General features: G+C 40.1%; 2 protein-coding genes across 4 annotated transcripts in view; both read left to right on the forward strand.

Moving 5' to 3' along the window:
- The window catches only part of LOC132199699 (brain tumor protein), a 30,772-nt gene extending 21,194 nt beyond the window's left edge, over window positions 1-9,578 (forward strand). For all 3 annotated transcript variants that reach the window (XM_059624623.1, XM_059624624.1, XM_059624626.1), the window contains 4 exons: window positions 1,290-1,806; window positions 3,995-4,393; window positions 4,947-6,032; window positions 6,135-9,578. In XM_059624623.1, coding sequence (XP_059480606.1) covers window positions 1,309-1,806; window positions 3,995-4,393; window positions 4,947-6,032; window positions 6,135-6,575 — 2,424 coding nt within the window. In that variant the 5' untranslated portion in view covers window positions 1,290-1,308 and the 3' untranslated portion in view covers window positions 6,576-9,578. The remainder of the gene's footprint in view (window positions 1-1,289; window positions 1,807-3,994; window positions 4,394-4,946; window positions 6,033-6,134) is intronic.
- Window positions 9,579-10,484: 906 nt separating this feature from the next.
- On the forward strand, window positions 10,485-16,053 carry LOC132200986 (PHD finger protein 19). Its single transcript, XM_059626822.1, has 11 exons — window positions 10,485-10,975; window positions 11,552-11,668; window positions 11,762-11,974; window positions 12,066-12,278; window positions 12,339-12,511; window positions 12,570-12,765; window positions 12,824-13,083; window positions 13,135-13,234; window positions 13,292-13,558; window positions 13,645-14,055; window positions 14,450-16,053. Exons 1-11 carry the CDS (start codon window positions 10,973-10,975, stop codon window positions 14,774-14,776), a joined length of 2,280 nt encoding a protein of 759 aa, XP_059482805.1. The 5' UTR covers window positions 10,485-10,972; the 3' UTR covers window positions 14,777-16,053.
- Window positions 16,054-16,227: the final 174 nt, after the last annotated feature.

Consider the following 16,227-nt stretch of genomic DNA (forward strand, 5'->3'; position numbering starts at 1 on the left):
GACGGAGCCGCTCTTTCTCTCGACGGAACTAATAATTGATTGCTCCAATGACGTCACAGATAATAATGAAATCTCCGAACCGGCACTGACGTAACACCAACAATCGGGGAATTATGGCATTTCCTCGCCGGCAGCATCCCAACGAAAATGGTGTAGTTTCACGCTCGGCAGACTTGAAAGGATTTGCTACTGCGACGACCTCCCCATACGTAATAAACGCCAAATACAATAATTTTTACCTGTGGCGAGCGAGAGAAAAGATATTTCATTACTTTTCTTACAAACAACAACGTACACGGCGGTGGCTCGCGGGTGATAATAATTATTATCCAAGACGAAAAGGCCGCACGGCGGAATTGTGTCGTAAATCGGGACTTGCGTATCGCAATTATGGCCAAGGTTGCAAAATTGCACCACCCCGTTTACTTTTATTTCGCGTCGAGCGGCTTTACAGGATTAATTTAATAAATCAATACTTCACGTCTGGACCGTTTCGCTGCAAGGAAGAAATAGCGAATTATTAATACTTTCTGCCTAATTAATTGACTTTCCATTCTGCTGAAAGCAAAACAATCTAGTTTTTAGAATTTCGCAAAATACGTAACTTTTTTGTCAACTGACCTATTGATTTTATTTTCCATCTTAACTGTGGTACGTGATTTTGGATTTTGGTGAAATTTTCATCAATTTTGGTCGGGCCGAATTTCACAATAAAATTATTTTGGAAAATTCTCATTAAGAAACATGTCACATTTCAACAATTCAGTTCTTCCAATAAATTAAATTTTTCTTACCATGTCTCCTTGGAACTTTCATATACAAACCAATGCTTATGCAAATAAAAATTATCATCAAAATCAATCGGGCCGTATTTTCGCAAAAGCCTCTCCTTAAAATTTAAAAATATTCCAGTTTATTAACTGATAACATAATTAATATTTTAATTTATAAAATAAATTATTATTTTGAATAATATTGATTGAAATTTATTTAAAAGCGGCATTATTTGTCTGAAAAATTATTTAAAACCATTTCCTTTCATTCATCAGGTTCATGGAGCTGAAAATTGTAAAATTAATTTATAAATTTAGAAAAAGCGGAAAGTTTTTTTTATATTTTTTTTATCGTTTTCCATTGGCCTTGATTACAAGCAGGCACGCACGGCGTTCACAGAGTCACAAAACTAACTAAAACAAACTGATGCCGCCAGTCAAAGAGATAGTTCAGGGCTGCGTGGTTATGTCACGCTTGGTCTGACTCTGGTTAAAAAATTTGGTGCATTGTTGCAGGCATGTTGGTGGCTTGAAAATGGCCTCGCCCACATCGACGCCCGAATCAGCAAGTTTGTTTGACAGCCAAAGCATCGAGCACTCCGTGTCGCACCTGAAGCCGGTGGAGCAGCTGAAGAAGACTTCAGCGTTCAGCAGCACCGAAGAAGGCAGCAGCACCTCGTCGAGCCGCACCGTCAGTGAGTGCAGCGCCTCTGGCCACAGCAGCCCCCGATGTCCGGAGGCCGGCTGTGAGAAGAGCGACTGCTGCTGCGACCCGCACCTCCTGCCCAGGGGCATCACCGAGCTTTTGTCCGACCTCGGCCTCCTCGAGTCGGAACCGCCGCCGCCGCCCCAGAGCTTCGCCAATCGCTCCTGCACCGGCTGCAAGAGCAGGGACTCACCGGCCGTCGGACGCTGTCTCGACTGCGCCAACCTGCTCTGCGGCAACTGCGTCATGGCGCACCAATTCATGCACTGCTTCGAGGGCCACCGCGTCGTCAGCCTCGAGGGCAAGGACGAGCCCAGAAAAGACAAGGTAACAAAATTATAGCCAAATTTTGCAGTTTTGTTTTATTTTTTGTTTTTTTTTTTTTAGGTTTATTGTCGTTTTTCTGAAATTGCAAGCAAAACTTGGTTCTAAAGAATGGAATAATACCATAATTAATAAAATAATTTTGTAGTGACTCAAAAAAATTAAAAAGTTAATTGCAAAATTTATTGTATGAACTGTTGGGAGAGAATAAATTAATTGAAATGCCAGGCCTGTATTTGTTCTATTTGCTTGAATTTTTTGCTTTTAATTAAGTTTTGATATTTTTAGTCATTTACAATCATTTTCTTAGTTAAAAGTCCAAAGTGTGGAAAGTATTCCATTCTTTAAAGCCAAGTTTTTCTCGCACAGTTTCAGAAAAACCTCACAAAAACCTCTTTAAAAGTAAACCCTGAAACTGTTATATGCTTTACAAAACAAACACAGACAATACTCTTCACTAATAAGAACAGAAAAACACACCTACGTTAACAAAAATTTGAAGAATTAAAATTGTTCCGTGAGCGAATCATCAGCTTCAATTTTTTTTTCTTCAAAGAGACAATTTGGAGGTATTAAAAAAATTTCTTTATTCATTTATTCTCCATAAGTTTTTTATTCGTCAAATTATTTAAAATTGTATTTTATTATTGTTTATTCCACTCAAAGTAATGATGGAAACAATTTGGGAAAAAAAATTGTTTTCTGTATTAAAAGTAAATGCAAAGAATTGCGAGAAAGTATGAAATTTTTTAATTTTTTTGGGATGAACCACAATATTTGTGTTTCTTTATTTGGAAAATATAACATCCAAGTTCATAAAGTTTGATTAAAAACTTTAAGCAGATCAATCTTTAATTTGTATTGGTGTTTAAATAATTAGTTAAAAAATTAAATTTCAGAAAAATAACAATAAAGATTAATTTTTAACATTATTAGCAATTTCTTTATATTTGTTTTTATCATTTTCCCAAATATCAATATGATCTGCCTTCTTTTCGATAATTTCATTATTATCCTTGATGTCGGAACCCAAATCATTCCTGCCTTGAACAGTTTTGAAACAATCAGTGGATTTTTATAAATTCGCGCCGCCAATTGATTTATCTCGCCTTCACGGCCGTCACGGTTTGTTTTTCCCTCCTTTCGCCGTCACTCGTTCCAAATTTATATGCGCTCGAAAACACACTGACGCCCGCAAGTGGCAAAGCCGATTAAACTGCTGGTGAGAAATTTTGCACGCCGAATGCCGCCTCCGTCGTCTATATTTAACACGCCGAAAGTCAGATAAGAGCCAAATTCGCCTGCTTCCTGTGCCGCAACCTATCATAAAATAAAGATCGCGCTGAAAAGCGAATGCACAGCAACTGCGACTCACTTAATTTTCGCGAGTCTCGTCTTCAAGGAGGCGTGGAAACCAGGCCAATGACATAATGCAGCGTCCTTGTCTCGAAAGGAAAAGTACATAGAGCTGAGAGATAACGCAGCATTTAAACGGAGATCTTTGTTCGATCAGACGAACACAGCGGCTCATTTCTTTCCAATCGCGTTTCAAAAAAGTGACAAAATATCAGAATTTTTTTGGTCAAAATTATTTGTAAGTGATCTTCATATTCATTTTAACGTTAAATTATAACAACATAAGTTTGAAACAGAAAATATATGAGGTTTTTTCAATGTTATTTTTTAATAAATTTTTTTAAGAAAATGAGAGAAACCAGAAACTTAACTGTACGGAGTATTTATTTTTAAGAAAATATTTTCAATCACACGAAGTTTCTTGTACTTGGAAGAATTTAAATTGTTTCTCACAAGGACGCTGGACGGCAACATTTGACTTAGAAAATAATGCAGACTTAACAAAATCAAACTCGCAAATATTTTGATTGACTTGCAATTCTGGCCTTTTTAATTCGATCAGACTGGTAAGCGCCTTATCAAATGCAGAGGGGCCAGATTTTTTTGATCAATTTTGTTGAAATTGATGATTTGATTTCCGTGCGCCATTTAGTGATGATTTAATTTCCTTTAGAGGAAACGCAGTCAAATTCATGAAAGTGAGCAATTCGGAATTCCGCGTAGCTCAACAGATGACGGAAGAGTTTGCTTGTTTCGACTTGGCCCGTCGACGCGACCGCAGACCGGCCGCAGGAAATAATCGAAACTAACCGAGGTGTGTGTGTGTCTGTTGCAGGTGGTCAGCTGCCCCCGCCACAAGAGTGAGCAACTGAAACTGTACTGCCGCGCGTGCAGCATGCCCGTGTGCGCCGAGTGCACCGCGATGGAGCACCCCGGCCACGAGACGGAGCACATCAGCGACGCGGCCGCCAAACACGTCGAATACGTGACCCAGCTGGTGCAAGAGGCTAAGGGCAAGGCGGCCGACCTGCGCAACGTGCTCAAGACGGTCGACTACGACTCGCAGCGTCTGCAAATGCAGCACCACAAGGCGCAGAACGAGATCAACGAGACCTTCCAGTTCTACACCTCCATGCTGGAGGAGCGCAAGCAGGAGCTGCTCAAGGAGCTCGAGTCTGTCTACAGCAACAAGTCGGTCACGCTCAGTGTCACCTCCCAGAAGTGTCAGGATAAGGTGCGTCCGAGAAAATAAAATCAATGCTCCTTTAGGCAAACGCAAACCGAGTTAAAAATTTGTCCAATAGAAAAATTCAAAATTATTTAAATAAATTTTTTAATATTGTTGTCTAGTAAAAACTAATTTAAAATAAGGGCTGCTTCTGGTTTTTTTACAAGGAGAAATTCTTTGTCAATTCATAACTTAATTTCTCAACTAGTTGGTAATTGATAATTTAATAAAACCAAAACTCTGTCCCTTGAGTAGGTCTAAAGGAACTCTCACAAAGTTTATACAAAGCTTTGAAAGTTCCTCTGAGACCTCTTACCTTGCACCTTTGCTACTTACGCTATTTTGCGAACATTTAGTATTTGCCACTCCTTTTTAATTATTTTATTTTATCGAGTATCAACTTAAAACAATATTCTAAATTAAATATTTTTCAATTATTTATATGAAAAAAAAACTTTGAGCTCAACTCCTGTTAAAAACCCTTTCCGATCACTGCATTTGCATGTCTATAAAATGATGACGGCCGTAAAATAACTTGTGTTTCCTTCTGCACCAACAGGTGGACAAGTTGTACCAGACATGCGAATTCCTGGAGCGCATGCTCAAGCAGGGGCAGACCACGGAACTGCTGATGTTCAAGAAGCTGCTGGACCAGAAGATGCACACCCTGATGGCGTTCAACCCAGAGCCGCTGCAACAGTCCGTGTGCGACCTTGAGTTTGTGTCCAATTACCAGGCCATCCAGGTGGGCGTGCGCAACACCTTCGGCTACGTGCGCAACGCAGACATGGCCCTGGCGCCGGGAAAGATGGCGCCTATAGCGCGTCCGACCGCTGCCAACCTTTCAGTCATCGGAGCTCACCTGAACGGCGGCTCCTCGCTGGCCAGCACCTCGAGCACCTCCTCACTCAACAGCCTCAACTCGGCCAGTCTCCTGCAGTCGACGGTCATCGACAAGTCTTACACCAGCAGCCTCTTCGGCGACTCTCTGTCCAAACCGTTCGCCACCTCTGTCGGCAACTTTGGTTCGGCCAACATTCTGTCCTCAAGTTCCTTTGGTGACCTGAACCTGAACAACAGCAGCGGCACCACCACCGGACTGGACCCCTACCAGAAATGGTCCAACGGCGGCTCGGACAGCATCTTCCACCACTCGGACGCGCCCTCCCCGGCCTTCCTCACCCCAGACCCCCTGGAGCTGACCTCCAAACTCATGTCCACTACTATTTTCCCACCCAAGTCGCAGATCAAGCGCCAGAAGATGATATACCACTGCAAGTTTGGTGAGTTCGGAGTCATGGAGGGCCAGTTCACGGAGCCGAGCGGCGTCGCTGTCAACGCCCAGAACGACATCATAGTGGCCGACACCAACAACCACCGCATCCAGATCTTTGACAAGGAGGGCCGCTTTAAGTTCCAGTTTGGAGAGTGCGGCAAACGCGACGGGCAGCTTCTGTACCCCAACCGGGTGGCCGTGGTCAAGCCCTCGGGAGACATAATTGTCACCGAGCGCTCGCCAACGCATCAGATACAGATCTACAACCAGTATGGCCAGTTCGTGCGCAAATTTGGCGCCAACATTCTTCAGCACCCCAGAGGTGTCACCGTGGACAACAAGGGACGCATCGTGGTTGTGGAATGCAAGGTAAGCCTTGTATAATTTTATCATTTAAAATTTCTAAATAAGAAAATTGCGTTATGATTTTTTTAATGAAATGTATCTTTTGACTAATATATATTTGTCCAGGTGATGCGCGTCATCATATTCGACCAGGGCGGCAATGTTCTGCAGAAGTTCGGCTGCTCGAAGCACCTCGAGTTCCCGAACGGCGTAGTGGTCAACGACAAGCAGGAGATATTCATCAGCGACAACCGCGCCCACTGCGTCAAGGTGTTCAACTACGAGGGCACCTACCTGCGTCAGATCGGCGGCGAAGGCATCACCAACTACCCGATCGGCGTGGGCATTAACCTGTCGGGCGAGATCCTAATCGCCGACAACCACAACAACTTCAACCTGACCATTTTCACGCAGGACGGCCAACTTGTGTCGGCGCTCGAGTCCAAGGTCAAGCACGCACAGTGCTTTGACGTCGCCCTGATGGACGACGGCTCTGTCGTGCTGGCCTCCAAGGACTACCGCCTGTACATTTACCGTTACGTTCAAGTTCCTCCCTCGGGAATGTAAAATTCGCGCGCATACTCGAAAACATATCTTCGGCCATTCGATAGTGATGATGAATCGTTGATTATTGCAAATTGTGCCAACACACATTGATTACCCCTCCCCCCTGGTTATATATCAAAACTATTATTGTTTCCGCCCGGTGCGGCGGCCGTCGTCGCCTTTGCCTTGATTGTTTCTTTTTTTCCAGAGCAGTGCCGATCGAACACTCTTTCGATTCTTGCAAGTCAAGTCCCCGGATATTGAATTTTTGAAGCTCAAAGCGAGGCCCCAGAGGCCGCTTGCCCGTTATTTTCAGGACAACATTTTGAATTGATCGATTATATTTTAACTTTTTGTTTTGTTGATTGTTAAGTTTGGCGCGGGCAGACGCGCGGCTGGCGCGCAGATAGTCTATTTAAAAATTTGCAAAAACAAACACGGCGCACAATTTACATCGGTTTTTTCCCCGGCACTGATTTACCACAATCAAATTCATGAAAAATGAAGCAAACTGTCCATTCCAGCCGCCAGCCAGGTCTGTCCGCCGCCCGAGAAGCCTATGCATTGTGTATTCGCGGCACTGCCCGCCCTTTTGATTTTTGCGAGCCGGAACCGCGCACGCGCAGTCCCCCGTCCCATGGAATCTCAGCACATGCGCGCGGGGAACGATCGGAACCGGCGCTCGCACGCGCACATGCCCGCGACTTTTATTTTGAGTTTTGGGATGCCTCTCACTTTTAAAATCCCCGCACACAGGATCTCAATTACGAAGAATTCCCCATTAATTTTTTTTACCACACTGATAAGAGAAACTTTGTTGCTGTTATTATTACTACTATTTGTTTGATTTTATGATTAATATATTCATTTTATTTTTGATAAAAATTCACGACGAGATGAGATGAATAAAGAATGATTGCGGCGAGCCGCTCGCGCTCGACGGAGGGCTCGAACGACAATTATTACGAGAATCAACGCATTTGACTAATGTTAGCTTAAGTATTATAATGATCTTAACTTATTAATAACTTGTCAACTTAATAATTGTTTGTAAACGAACGAGGCGAGAAATTTCTTGGAGAAACGCAGAGACACACTCTCTATCTCTCTCACACACATACACACATAAACACACACACGCAACACGATGGATAATTATAAATGATTGGAGTATATTATAGTAGTTTTGTATAGTGTAACATGATGATGTGTACTTCACAAGCAGAATGGAGTCTAAAAATGCGAACCAAGACCTTTGGCATGATTTTGATGATTGTTCTGTTTCAAAGTCTGCCTTCCTTGTTGACCCAAAGTTATTACGTGCTATTTTAGGAATTGAAACAAGACGAAAAAAGAAATAACAAAAGAAACAAAATGAGGAAAAGCAAGCAAATTCCATGCTCATGCCAATCATTTTTATTGACAATGATATGTGGTCCATTGATTAACTCTATATACTCTATTTTTCTAAAAGTATTTGAAACTACTGCTTCTCCTTTACCCTCTAAGATATAAAATCGTAGTAGTGTTGATATATATCGTAGGCAACCTCAAGTTAACAGAGTAAGTTTTTGAGATTTTATATAAGACAAGACAAAAGGAAAAAATGAAACAGAAGAAACTGAAAAAAATTTCATTTTTCACACCACTGCTCTCAAATTAAAAGTAAAACATAATTAACAATGAAGAAGCTGATGATGATGAAAGAAACAAATTATAGTGCTCTTTGATGCTGCTGATAATAATGAATTTAAAAATAATCTCGATTGTTATTGTTTATGTTTTCGTTTGAATTTAATTTTCTTTAAAAAATTGACTAGTCACAGGTTTATTTTTATAGCCGTGTAGACAGCACATACACACACAAACACCACCCACGCCACCACAAACCAACCAACCAACCAACAAAACCCATTTTCTCTCTATCACACACTCCCATCTCTCTAGTGACAGACAAACTGAACGGTTTAATTAAAAGTAACAAGTAAGTAATACATTGCTCGTTTTGTGTCATGAGGTTGGAAAATTATAATAATAAGTATCTGTCTCTCATTCGTCTCTCGTAAAAGCAGCGTTAGACAATATAGACGAAATTTATCAACTGTTGGTATCAACTCGTTACTTCATGCAAGGGTTCTTATATGTTACTTAAATTATTATTATTATATTTTTTAATTTATAAGCAGGCAGCATAAATATTTTGTAATGTAACCGTGGCACTCGCATTGCTGGCTGACTCTTTGTATAATTGTAAGGCGATTGCATTTATTAGCTGAGGATGAAAATTATTAAGAAAATAATACCATGCCGACGGAGAAAAACAACTACTGTTTAAAATTAAAATTAGAATGAGAGTTGCATAAAAAAAGTGAAATGGAAAAAACGCACTCAAACATATGTAATTGAAGATGAGAAAATTCTGAGGTCCAAGTTGAGAATCAAATGATTATTATTACACTGTAATTTAAAGACCACACACTCACACACACACACTCAAAACTATTGCTCGATATGAACAACAAACAATATTTGTATTTATGAAGGAAAATTGCTTCTGGTTTTTTGATGAATTGATAAGAAATGACTCTAAAAAAGTTGGTAGTTTTGGAAATAATGTTGTGCAATTTAGAGTGTCCGTTAGTTGAATCATCTATATCTTTCGCTCTCCCCGTGTCAGTGGCTTAACTAAGATTAATAATCGATTTTCATTGATGAAGAAAAAAACACACACTGGTTACGACTGCCAATGCGAATGCTTGGTTAGGATTTGTTAATTTTTTGATGATGATAAAAAAAATAAGACGAAATAAGGAATGAAGCGTGCAAAATATTATACGATCAACTTGTTTTTCTCTCGCGCGTAAAACCACAGTATCACACACTAGCACTCACAGTGTCAAGTATTTATTGTAATGTGTGTTTTTTATTTAGATGCCCATCTCCAGAGCGGACGCTGGGCTCATATAATTATTTTTGTTCCTGTTGAAATTTACAAGGAATAAATTTTGTACTGTACTAAATCGCGCCGACTTGTTTTATTTTACCCAAAAAAAACCTTTTTGAAAATAATTATGGATTTTGTGGGATGGTAAATTGCAGATGCAATTTAAAATTAATTATTTTATTTTAAGCGCAATTAAAAAATCAGATCAGAACTAAATTTGTATTTAAAAACTTGAATAGTTAAAAAACGTATATGAATAATAATTCTAAAATTATATTTTTTTTCTTCTCTTATTTTGTCTTCTATAAAAACGTAAAATATTACAATTAATTTGAAACACGAAAAAAAAATGGAGATCTTGGCAAGAAAGAAGGACAGTTGCATAATGTCGTGTTTTTCTGAACTCGCAAGTAATTTTTGTGTCTTCATTAAAAAAACGTTGCCCAATATTAAAAAATAGCTTCGGCTACCTTTTTGGTTAACCTGATTGCAAAATTTTTATTATTTTACGTTTAATTAAAGACTACAAAGATTTTTTATCAGGGTGTTGACCCACGTTATGTTTTTAATTTTATGTTTATTAAAATTGGTGTTGCAAAAAAACCAGAAATTTTATAAAAAATCTTCACGGTGGTATAAAAGCCAACAAAAGCATAATCTGGAAAGGCAATTAATTCCAATTAATTCAATTCGATAGTAAAAATAATTTTAGCAGTGGACTTACTTTTTTTAAATGAATAAAAGTCTATTATTTATTTTAAATTATTTTTTACCCTTTGCAGTTACTCAAATTTTGATTAGGCTTACTTCACAATTATCAAAAAGTAAGCTCATAATATATTATTATTATTGATTTTGTTTATATTCTTTGCACTAAAAATAAAAATTATAACTCTGATATAGGCAGAAAAATCTAACTGTTATTAGAATTTGATTGATTAATGATCACAGCATGAAAATGTGGAAATCTTAATCGCTATGTTCCATTCCGCAAAAAAAAATATTCTAACAATTAATTAATTTTAGCCAATGTAATAATGATGTTGACATAAATTTAGAAGGGTCTAGTCCTAGAATTTGTGCGTCAGTGTTCCTAAAGAGTTAATGTCTGCTCGTTTCATAAAAAACCATTAATAGGCTTTGCCGACATTGGAATGATTGGGGTTTTTATCTGCGGATTTGCCGCCGTAGGCCTCTTGCGAATTTTTTGAACGAGGGCGCGTGCGCAGTGCGGCGCTCATTTGTTTTTCTCTCGGGGATGTTTGTGTTTGCTGCTCGCGGACTCGAATTCCTCTCGGAGCCAGACTGCCAGTTGGACTTTGCAGTGGCGAAATGAGCGCATTTCGTACGCCCAAGTGCCGGAGCTAGGGGTCGACACAAAGCTGGATGGACCATTTCGCGATCGCGGTCGGATTCGCTGCCGTTTCATGTAGCCTGCACACGAGTGCGATCGGAAGAGCCACTCGATCCCAAGATGGTGAGTTTCCCGCACCCGAGTTCCGAAATCATTTTCAGTGCCAACGCCGGATTCGCACGGAACGCAAGTGTCTGCAAGTTCGCAAATTCGGTTCGGCGGCCGATCAGAAACGTCGGCGGGGCGACTTCGGGTCGGCCGGCGGGCTCGGCTCGCGCAACCGACGGCGTCTTGGACGATTTGTTTTTTATGCGAATGAATATGGCGATATGGCGGTGACAATGGAATAGGGCAGCCGCACAGACAAAAGGTTCACACAGTGGGGCGCGAATCTATTGTGCGGCCGCTTTAATTGTTCTTTCGCCAGACTCAAATAATCTCGTTCGCTTTCTTCAAATTCGCACTTCCGGTTAATTTGATGCCAATTCGAGCGGAACAAAGAATTACTTCCTTTTCAAAAACTGCAATTCAAAAACTAATTTTTTATTCCTTCGATTTGATCATACCCATTTTGTTGAATGCGTTGTGGCAAAAAAATCAAGTTGCATAATATTGAATTATGTAAGCAAATTTGGAATTTAAATTTTATTTTTCAAATGAATCCTCCGGTTAAATTAACAAAATAATTATAATCCACAGGAGAACCACTCAGCATTTCCAGACAGCACAACTAAGGAAAAGGTGACCTTTGTCGAAGGCGAAGATGTTTTTGTCTCGCAAAAGGACGGTCGCCTCTACTTCGGCACTATTGTACAGGTGATTTTTACTTATATAACAATAAAATATACAAATTATTATTTCACGTTGATTTATGGTTTTGTTATACTTATTAATTTTGATGCATTTCAGGTCGAATATGAGAATAAAAGGTGCCTGATCAACTTTGGAGATGATACAAAGCAGTGGTCCTTTTTCCACACAATCAGGCGCCTCTCGAGCAACGTGGTCAGCGATGGTCCTTGCTGTGTTGTGTGCAAAACTTCAGCCCCGAAGAACTGCCAGTCGAACGAGGTGGTCACTTGTGTCAAGTGTGACCGCGGCTACCACCAGAAGTGCCATGTGGTACGATAATTCAATGTTTTGGTTTCTCTAGAGACTAAAATTTGGGAATGTTTTTGTAGCAGCAAAATTGATTCAAAATAATCCTTTTCAGCCAAGAATCGAAAATCCTCTGAAAAAATTTACATGCCAACGATGCTCCGAGGAAGAGGAGAAGCGCCTTCAAAAAGAATTGAGGGAGCAGAAGAAAATCCAGCAGCAGAAGATAGGGCTGTTGGAAAAGAAGGCCCGAAAGTCCTTTAGCAAACCTGCTAAAGAGGCCTGTTTGAAAGAACCTGCTGCCCTGTATAGAAAATTGGCCTATGATGTAAGATTATATCCTTAAAATTTGCAGGTTTTTAATTACTGTATTTTATATCAACTTCAGGCAACAAGTCTGACATGGGACTCTGCTCATAGAACCAACCATGAGCAAAAGTACTGCTACTGTGGCGAGACGGGCCAGTGGTTTTTCAAAATGCTGCAGTGCTTGCGGTGCAAACAGTGGTTCCATGAAAAATGTGTCAGATCTTTATCACACCCTTTGTTTTATGGTGATAGGTGAGAATTTCATTAAATTGAAATTTCAGGTTGATTTTAATAAATTGCCCATTTTCAGATTTTTCGTGTTTGTTTGTGAAAACTGTAATGAGGGCTACGAGTATGTGAGGAGAATGGAGATAGGCTGGATAGATCTGGTCCACTTATCCATGTACAATTTAACCTTGGTCAGTATCAAAAAGTACCATGACATCGAAACAGTCATCACTAGTTTCATCCTCGAGAACTGGGACAATTTCAACCTACCAGATAAAGTAAGTTCCCTTTTTTTTGTTAGATCAGAAAAGAATTTTAAATGTTGTGAATTTGCAGATCCATTCGGCAAGTGTGACAGAGAGGAAGGAAAAGATCTTCCGAATCCTGCAGTCTGAAAAGCAGCGCTTCAAGTGGGGGAAGGAGGTGAAAAAGAAAACTACCCTGTACGCCCTGAGACTGAAAGTTCCTCCGTCTGCGCCTCCGTTCAATGTGCCACTTACTGGAAGAATAGACGACGCTGCCTTGAGACATGCGAGTGAGTCGAATCGCAGAGTCAAGTTTGTCTTCCCATCCAACTCAAATGCTAAGTACAATAGGTGAGAACTTGTTTATATTTGTAAATTCCAATATTCATTTTTATTTTGCAGCCAAATTGGTGGAGTGCAGTTTCCAGATGGAATTACGTACTTGGGCAAAAACTCTGGAGAATCTGTCACCTCAAAATCTGACGCAACGGATGGAAAATTGGTAAAAAAATTTTATTTATCACTCCTTGAAAATGCAATTCAAATTTTTTTTCTCCAGTCGGTCAGTTCCGAGGCGAGTGTGGATGACTCCGAGAGCTCAGAAGTAGAGGAAGAGTCTGAAGGGGGCAGTGTAAAGTGCAGACCAGCCAAAGGCACTCAGTTCGACGGGGAATTCCAGAAGCGAAGAGCTTCCCTCAGAGCAACACCGGACAAGAAGGAAACCGTCGGTAGAAAAAGAATGAGGTCTGAAGGCGGCCTGAAGGAAGGCGAGAAGGAAATAAAAAACAAGACTGCACGAAAACTCATTAAGAACGCCATCAATAAGGTGAGTGAGATTTTTATTTGTAATGTTCAAATCAAACCATCTTTCTTAGAATTAAAAATTAATTAAATTATTTTGAAAATTTCCAGAGCCAAAAGCTCTTAAAAACGTCGCCTTCGCGAGCCGACCGCAAAGAGCTGCCCAGCAAAACTCAGCTCAGCAAAGCAGCTTCTACTAACTCGACTCCAGTCAAGGAAGAAACCAAGGCGGCTTTGCAGGCAGGCAAAGATTTCCTGAAGCAACTGTCGCAGTCGCAGCAGCAACAGACTGCAAAGAAAACGGCCGCCCCACCCTTACCAGTGGCCATCAGACCGACGAAGAGGCAGCTCAGCGAGAAGGACATTCGAATCGGCAAAAACGGAGAGATCAAGAGACGTCGCTTCCGGCGTCGAAACACGCTTCCGGGCACTAACATTCCTGCCAGCAGTCTGCACGACCTCTACAAAAAGGATCCGTCTGTACAGGGCAACTGCCGCACCACATACCACCGTTCCGTAAAGGTATTATTGTGAAGTTTTCCTAATTTTAATACAAATTCTTTCTTCAAATCAGCATCCAATGCAGAGCTTTGTTATGCTCAAATTTCTAATATCTCTTTAAATTATTAAATTCTTCTTTGATAAATATAACATCTAAAAAATCAAATGAAACTCTTTTAGAGTTTAAAAACTTATAAAATTTTAATGCAAGGATTTGAAATAATTAATTTAAATAAGGTTGGTTGATTTTATACCCAGATTAAAATTGAAATTAGGGCTAATTCTGATTACCAAATCCAGCAATCTTAAAAAATCCAAAAACCAAGGCTACAATTCTGCCATTTTAAATTCCTCAAACTGAATAAAACTTGCTAAAAAAAATGGGTGTATTGAAATTTGGAATGAACTTTTGCAGGTGGCCAGCATCAACCCAAGACTGAGTGGAACTCTGGTGGCGCGCTCGGGCCGCGACTTGATGCAGTTTGCGCTGAACGCGGCGCGACTCAAGCTGAAGCCCACCGAGGAGGAGGAGGACGAGGAGGAAGTGGTCGTGGAAGCCCCGAGCACCTCGGCCGCCGCAAAGGATCTGACGCCGGCCGAGCTGCGCATGGCCATCGGACACTACTTCAGTCCGGCCAACCGCATCATCAACGGCGAGAGCTTCAACATCAACGGCAAGCGGACGAGGTTGGACGGCACGGTCGAGTACCTCATCGAGTGGGACAGACCGGTGAACTTTTAATCTACTCTTGTGATATAAAAGCCCCGTTTGCAAGGTTCGATTCAAACCTGCCGAGACCAATTCGGTTTAGTTCGATCTAAGCTTATCATATGTTTACCTTTTAGTGTAAATACCATTTCGTTGCGCAGTTTTTTTTAGCTGTGATGTATCTGTTAGTTATTTTTTTTGTACCCGAACCGCCAATGCCGAGGCTGAAATCGGACAGATTTCTTTAAAGTAATTTTTTTTCCTTTTGATTTCTTGGATCGAATTTATTGTGTCCAATTTCAGCCTTGCAAATCCCTCTTTTGCTGTTTCGCCACTTATAATTTTTATCCTATTTTAGAAATATTAAATTTGTAACAGTGCATAACTAGGGCATTATGTTAGGTTCCTGTGCGTTTTCATCCTGCCAATTTTAAAGGCTCCTCTAGAACCAATTTTGTTTGTACTGCTCCTTTTTTGTTCTTTTTTGAAATTTGAAATTCTCTCAAATGGGCCTGATTTTTCCCCAGACTTCCTGTTTTTCTTTTGGTTGAGTGAATGCAAACTGATTTTAAATTGGGGGTTTTGAGCCTTTAATCGCGCTTCAAGTGTCTTACTTGAATATTTTTGAAGCAAAGCTCAAACTGCTGTCAATACACTGTAACTTGTGTTCATGGTATATCAACGTAAATTGCCACTTTGCTCTTGATTGGTTTTTTTAAAATTTTTATTTTGGGTTACTTCTATTATGCCCACAATTGTTTGCCATCAAAACTCTCCAACGTTACTGTTTTTCGAAGAAATTATTTTTGCAGCTCACTGTAAAAATCAACTATCATGTTTAAGAAAAAATTCTCTCGATTAGTGTTTCCCGTTGTTTTTCTCTTCCTTGAGAATTTGTCGTCTGCAGCACCCTGTAGAATGTTGAAATTTAATGTGCACTGACTGTTTTCTCTAACTCGACAGTTTCTGTTTCATAATCAAGTCTGAATCTGTTTGTCCAACGTTTGACAGAAACGAACTGCATTCCACGCTACTTTTGATTACTCATGTTCCCACGGCCAATTTTGCTTTTCGAGCCTGCCAACATCATGTCAGAAGGACAGGCTGCTTTGGTTTTTCTTCACTATTGTAAAAGGCGCTCAGAAGAGCTGAAAAATGGAATCACTGCCAATATTTTTATATATATACCTAGTCAAATTTTGCAGTTGGAACTTTGTACAGAATCCTGGAAATGTGCACGTTGCTCTGAAATCCTGAATTTAATCTGGACAAATGCTTCTCTACAGTAGAATAAAAAAAAATGTGAAAATTAAAACATTGCTTTTTTTAACAAATTATTTCTTAACCAATGGCCATGAATAAGGCACCACTCTAATAAATATTTATTAAATACAATTATTTTCAAGCTGATCTTCAATTAATTTTTTATGTATTGTTAACAATGGAATAAAATTTAAATTATCAAAAAACTTCTCAATAAAATG

Source organism: Neocloeon triangulifer, unplaced genomic scaffold, assembly GCF_031216515.1.
Source record: "Neocloeon triangulifer isolate White Clay Creek 2 clone unplaced genomic scaffold, ASM3121651v1 ptg000014l, whole genome shotgun sequence".
In the NCBI taxonomy this organism is placed as follows: Eukaryota; Metazoa; Arthropoda; class Insecta; order Ephemeroptera; family Baetidae; genus Neocloeon; species Neocloeon triangulifer.

What these genes read in the sequence shown, in the direction of transcription:
- LOC132200986 (XM_059626822.1), top strand. An exon ending in ATTTCAACCTACCAGATAAA is followed by an intron (nt 12,766 to 12,823) that starts GTAAGTTCCCTT and finishes GTGAATTTGCAG; the next exon opens with ATCCATTCGGCAAGTGTGAC. An exon ending in CATACCACCGTTCCGTAAAG is followed by an intron (nt 14,056 to 14,449) that starts GTATTATTGTGA and finishes GAACTTTTGCAG; the next exon opens with GTGGCCAGCATCAACCCAAG.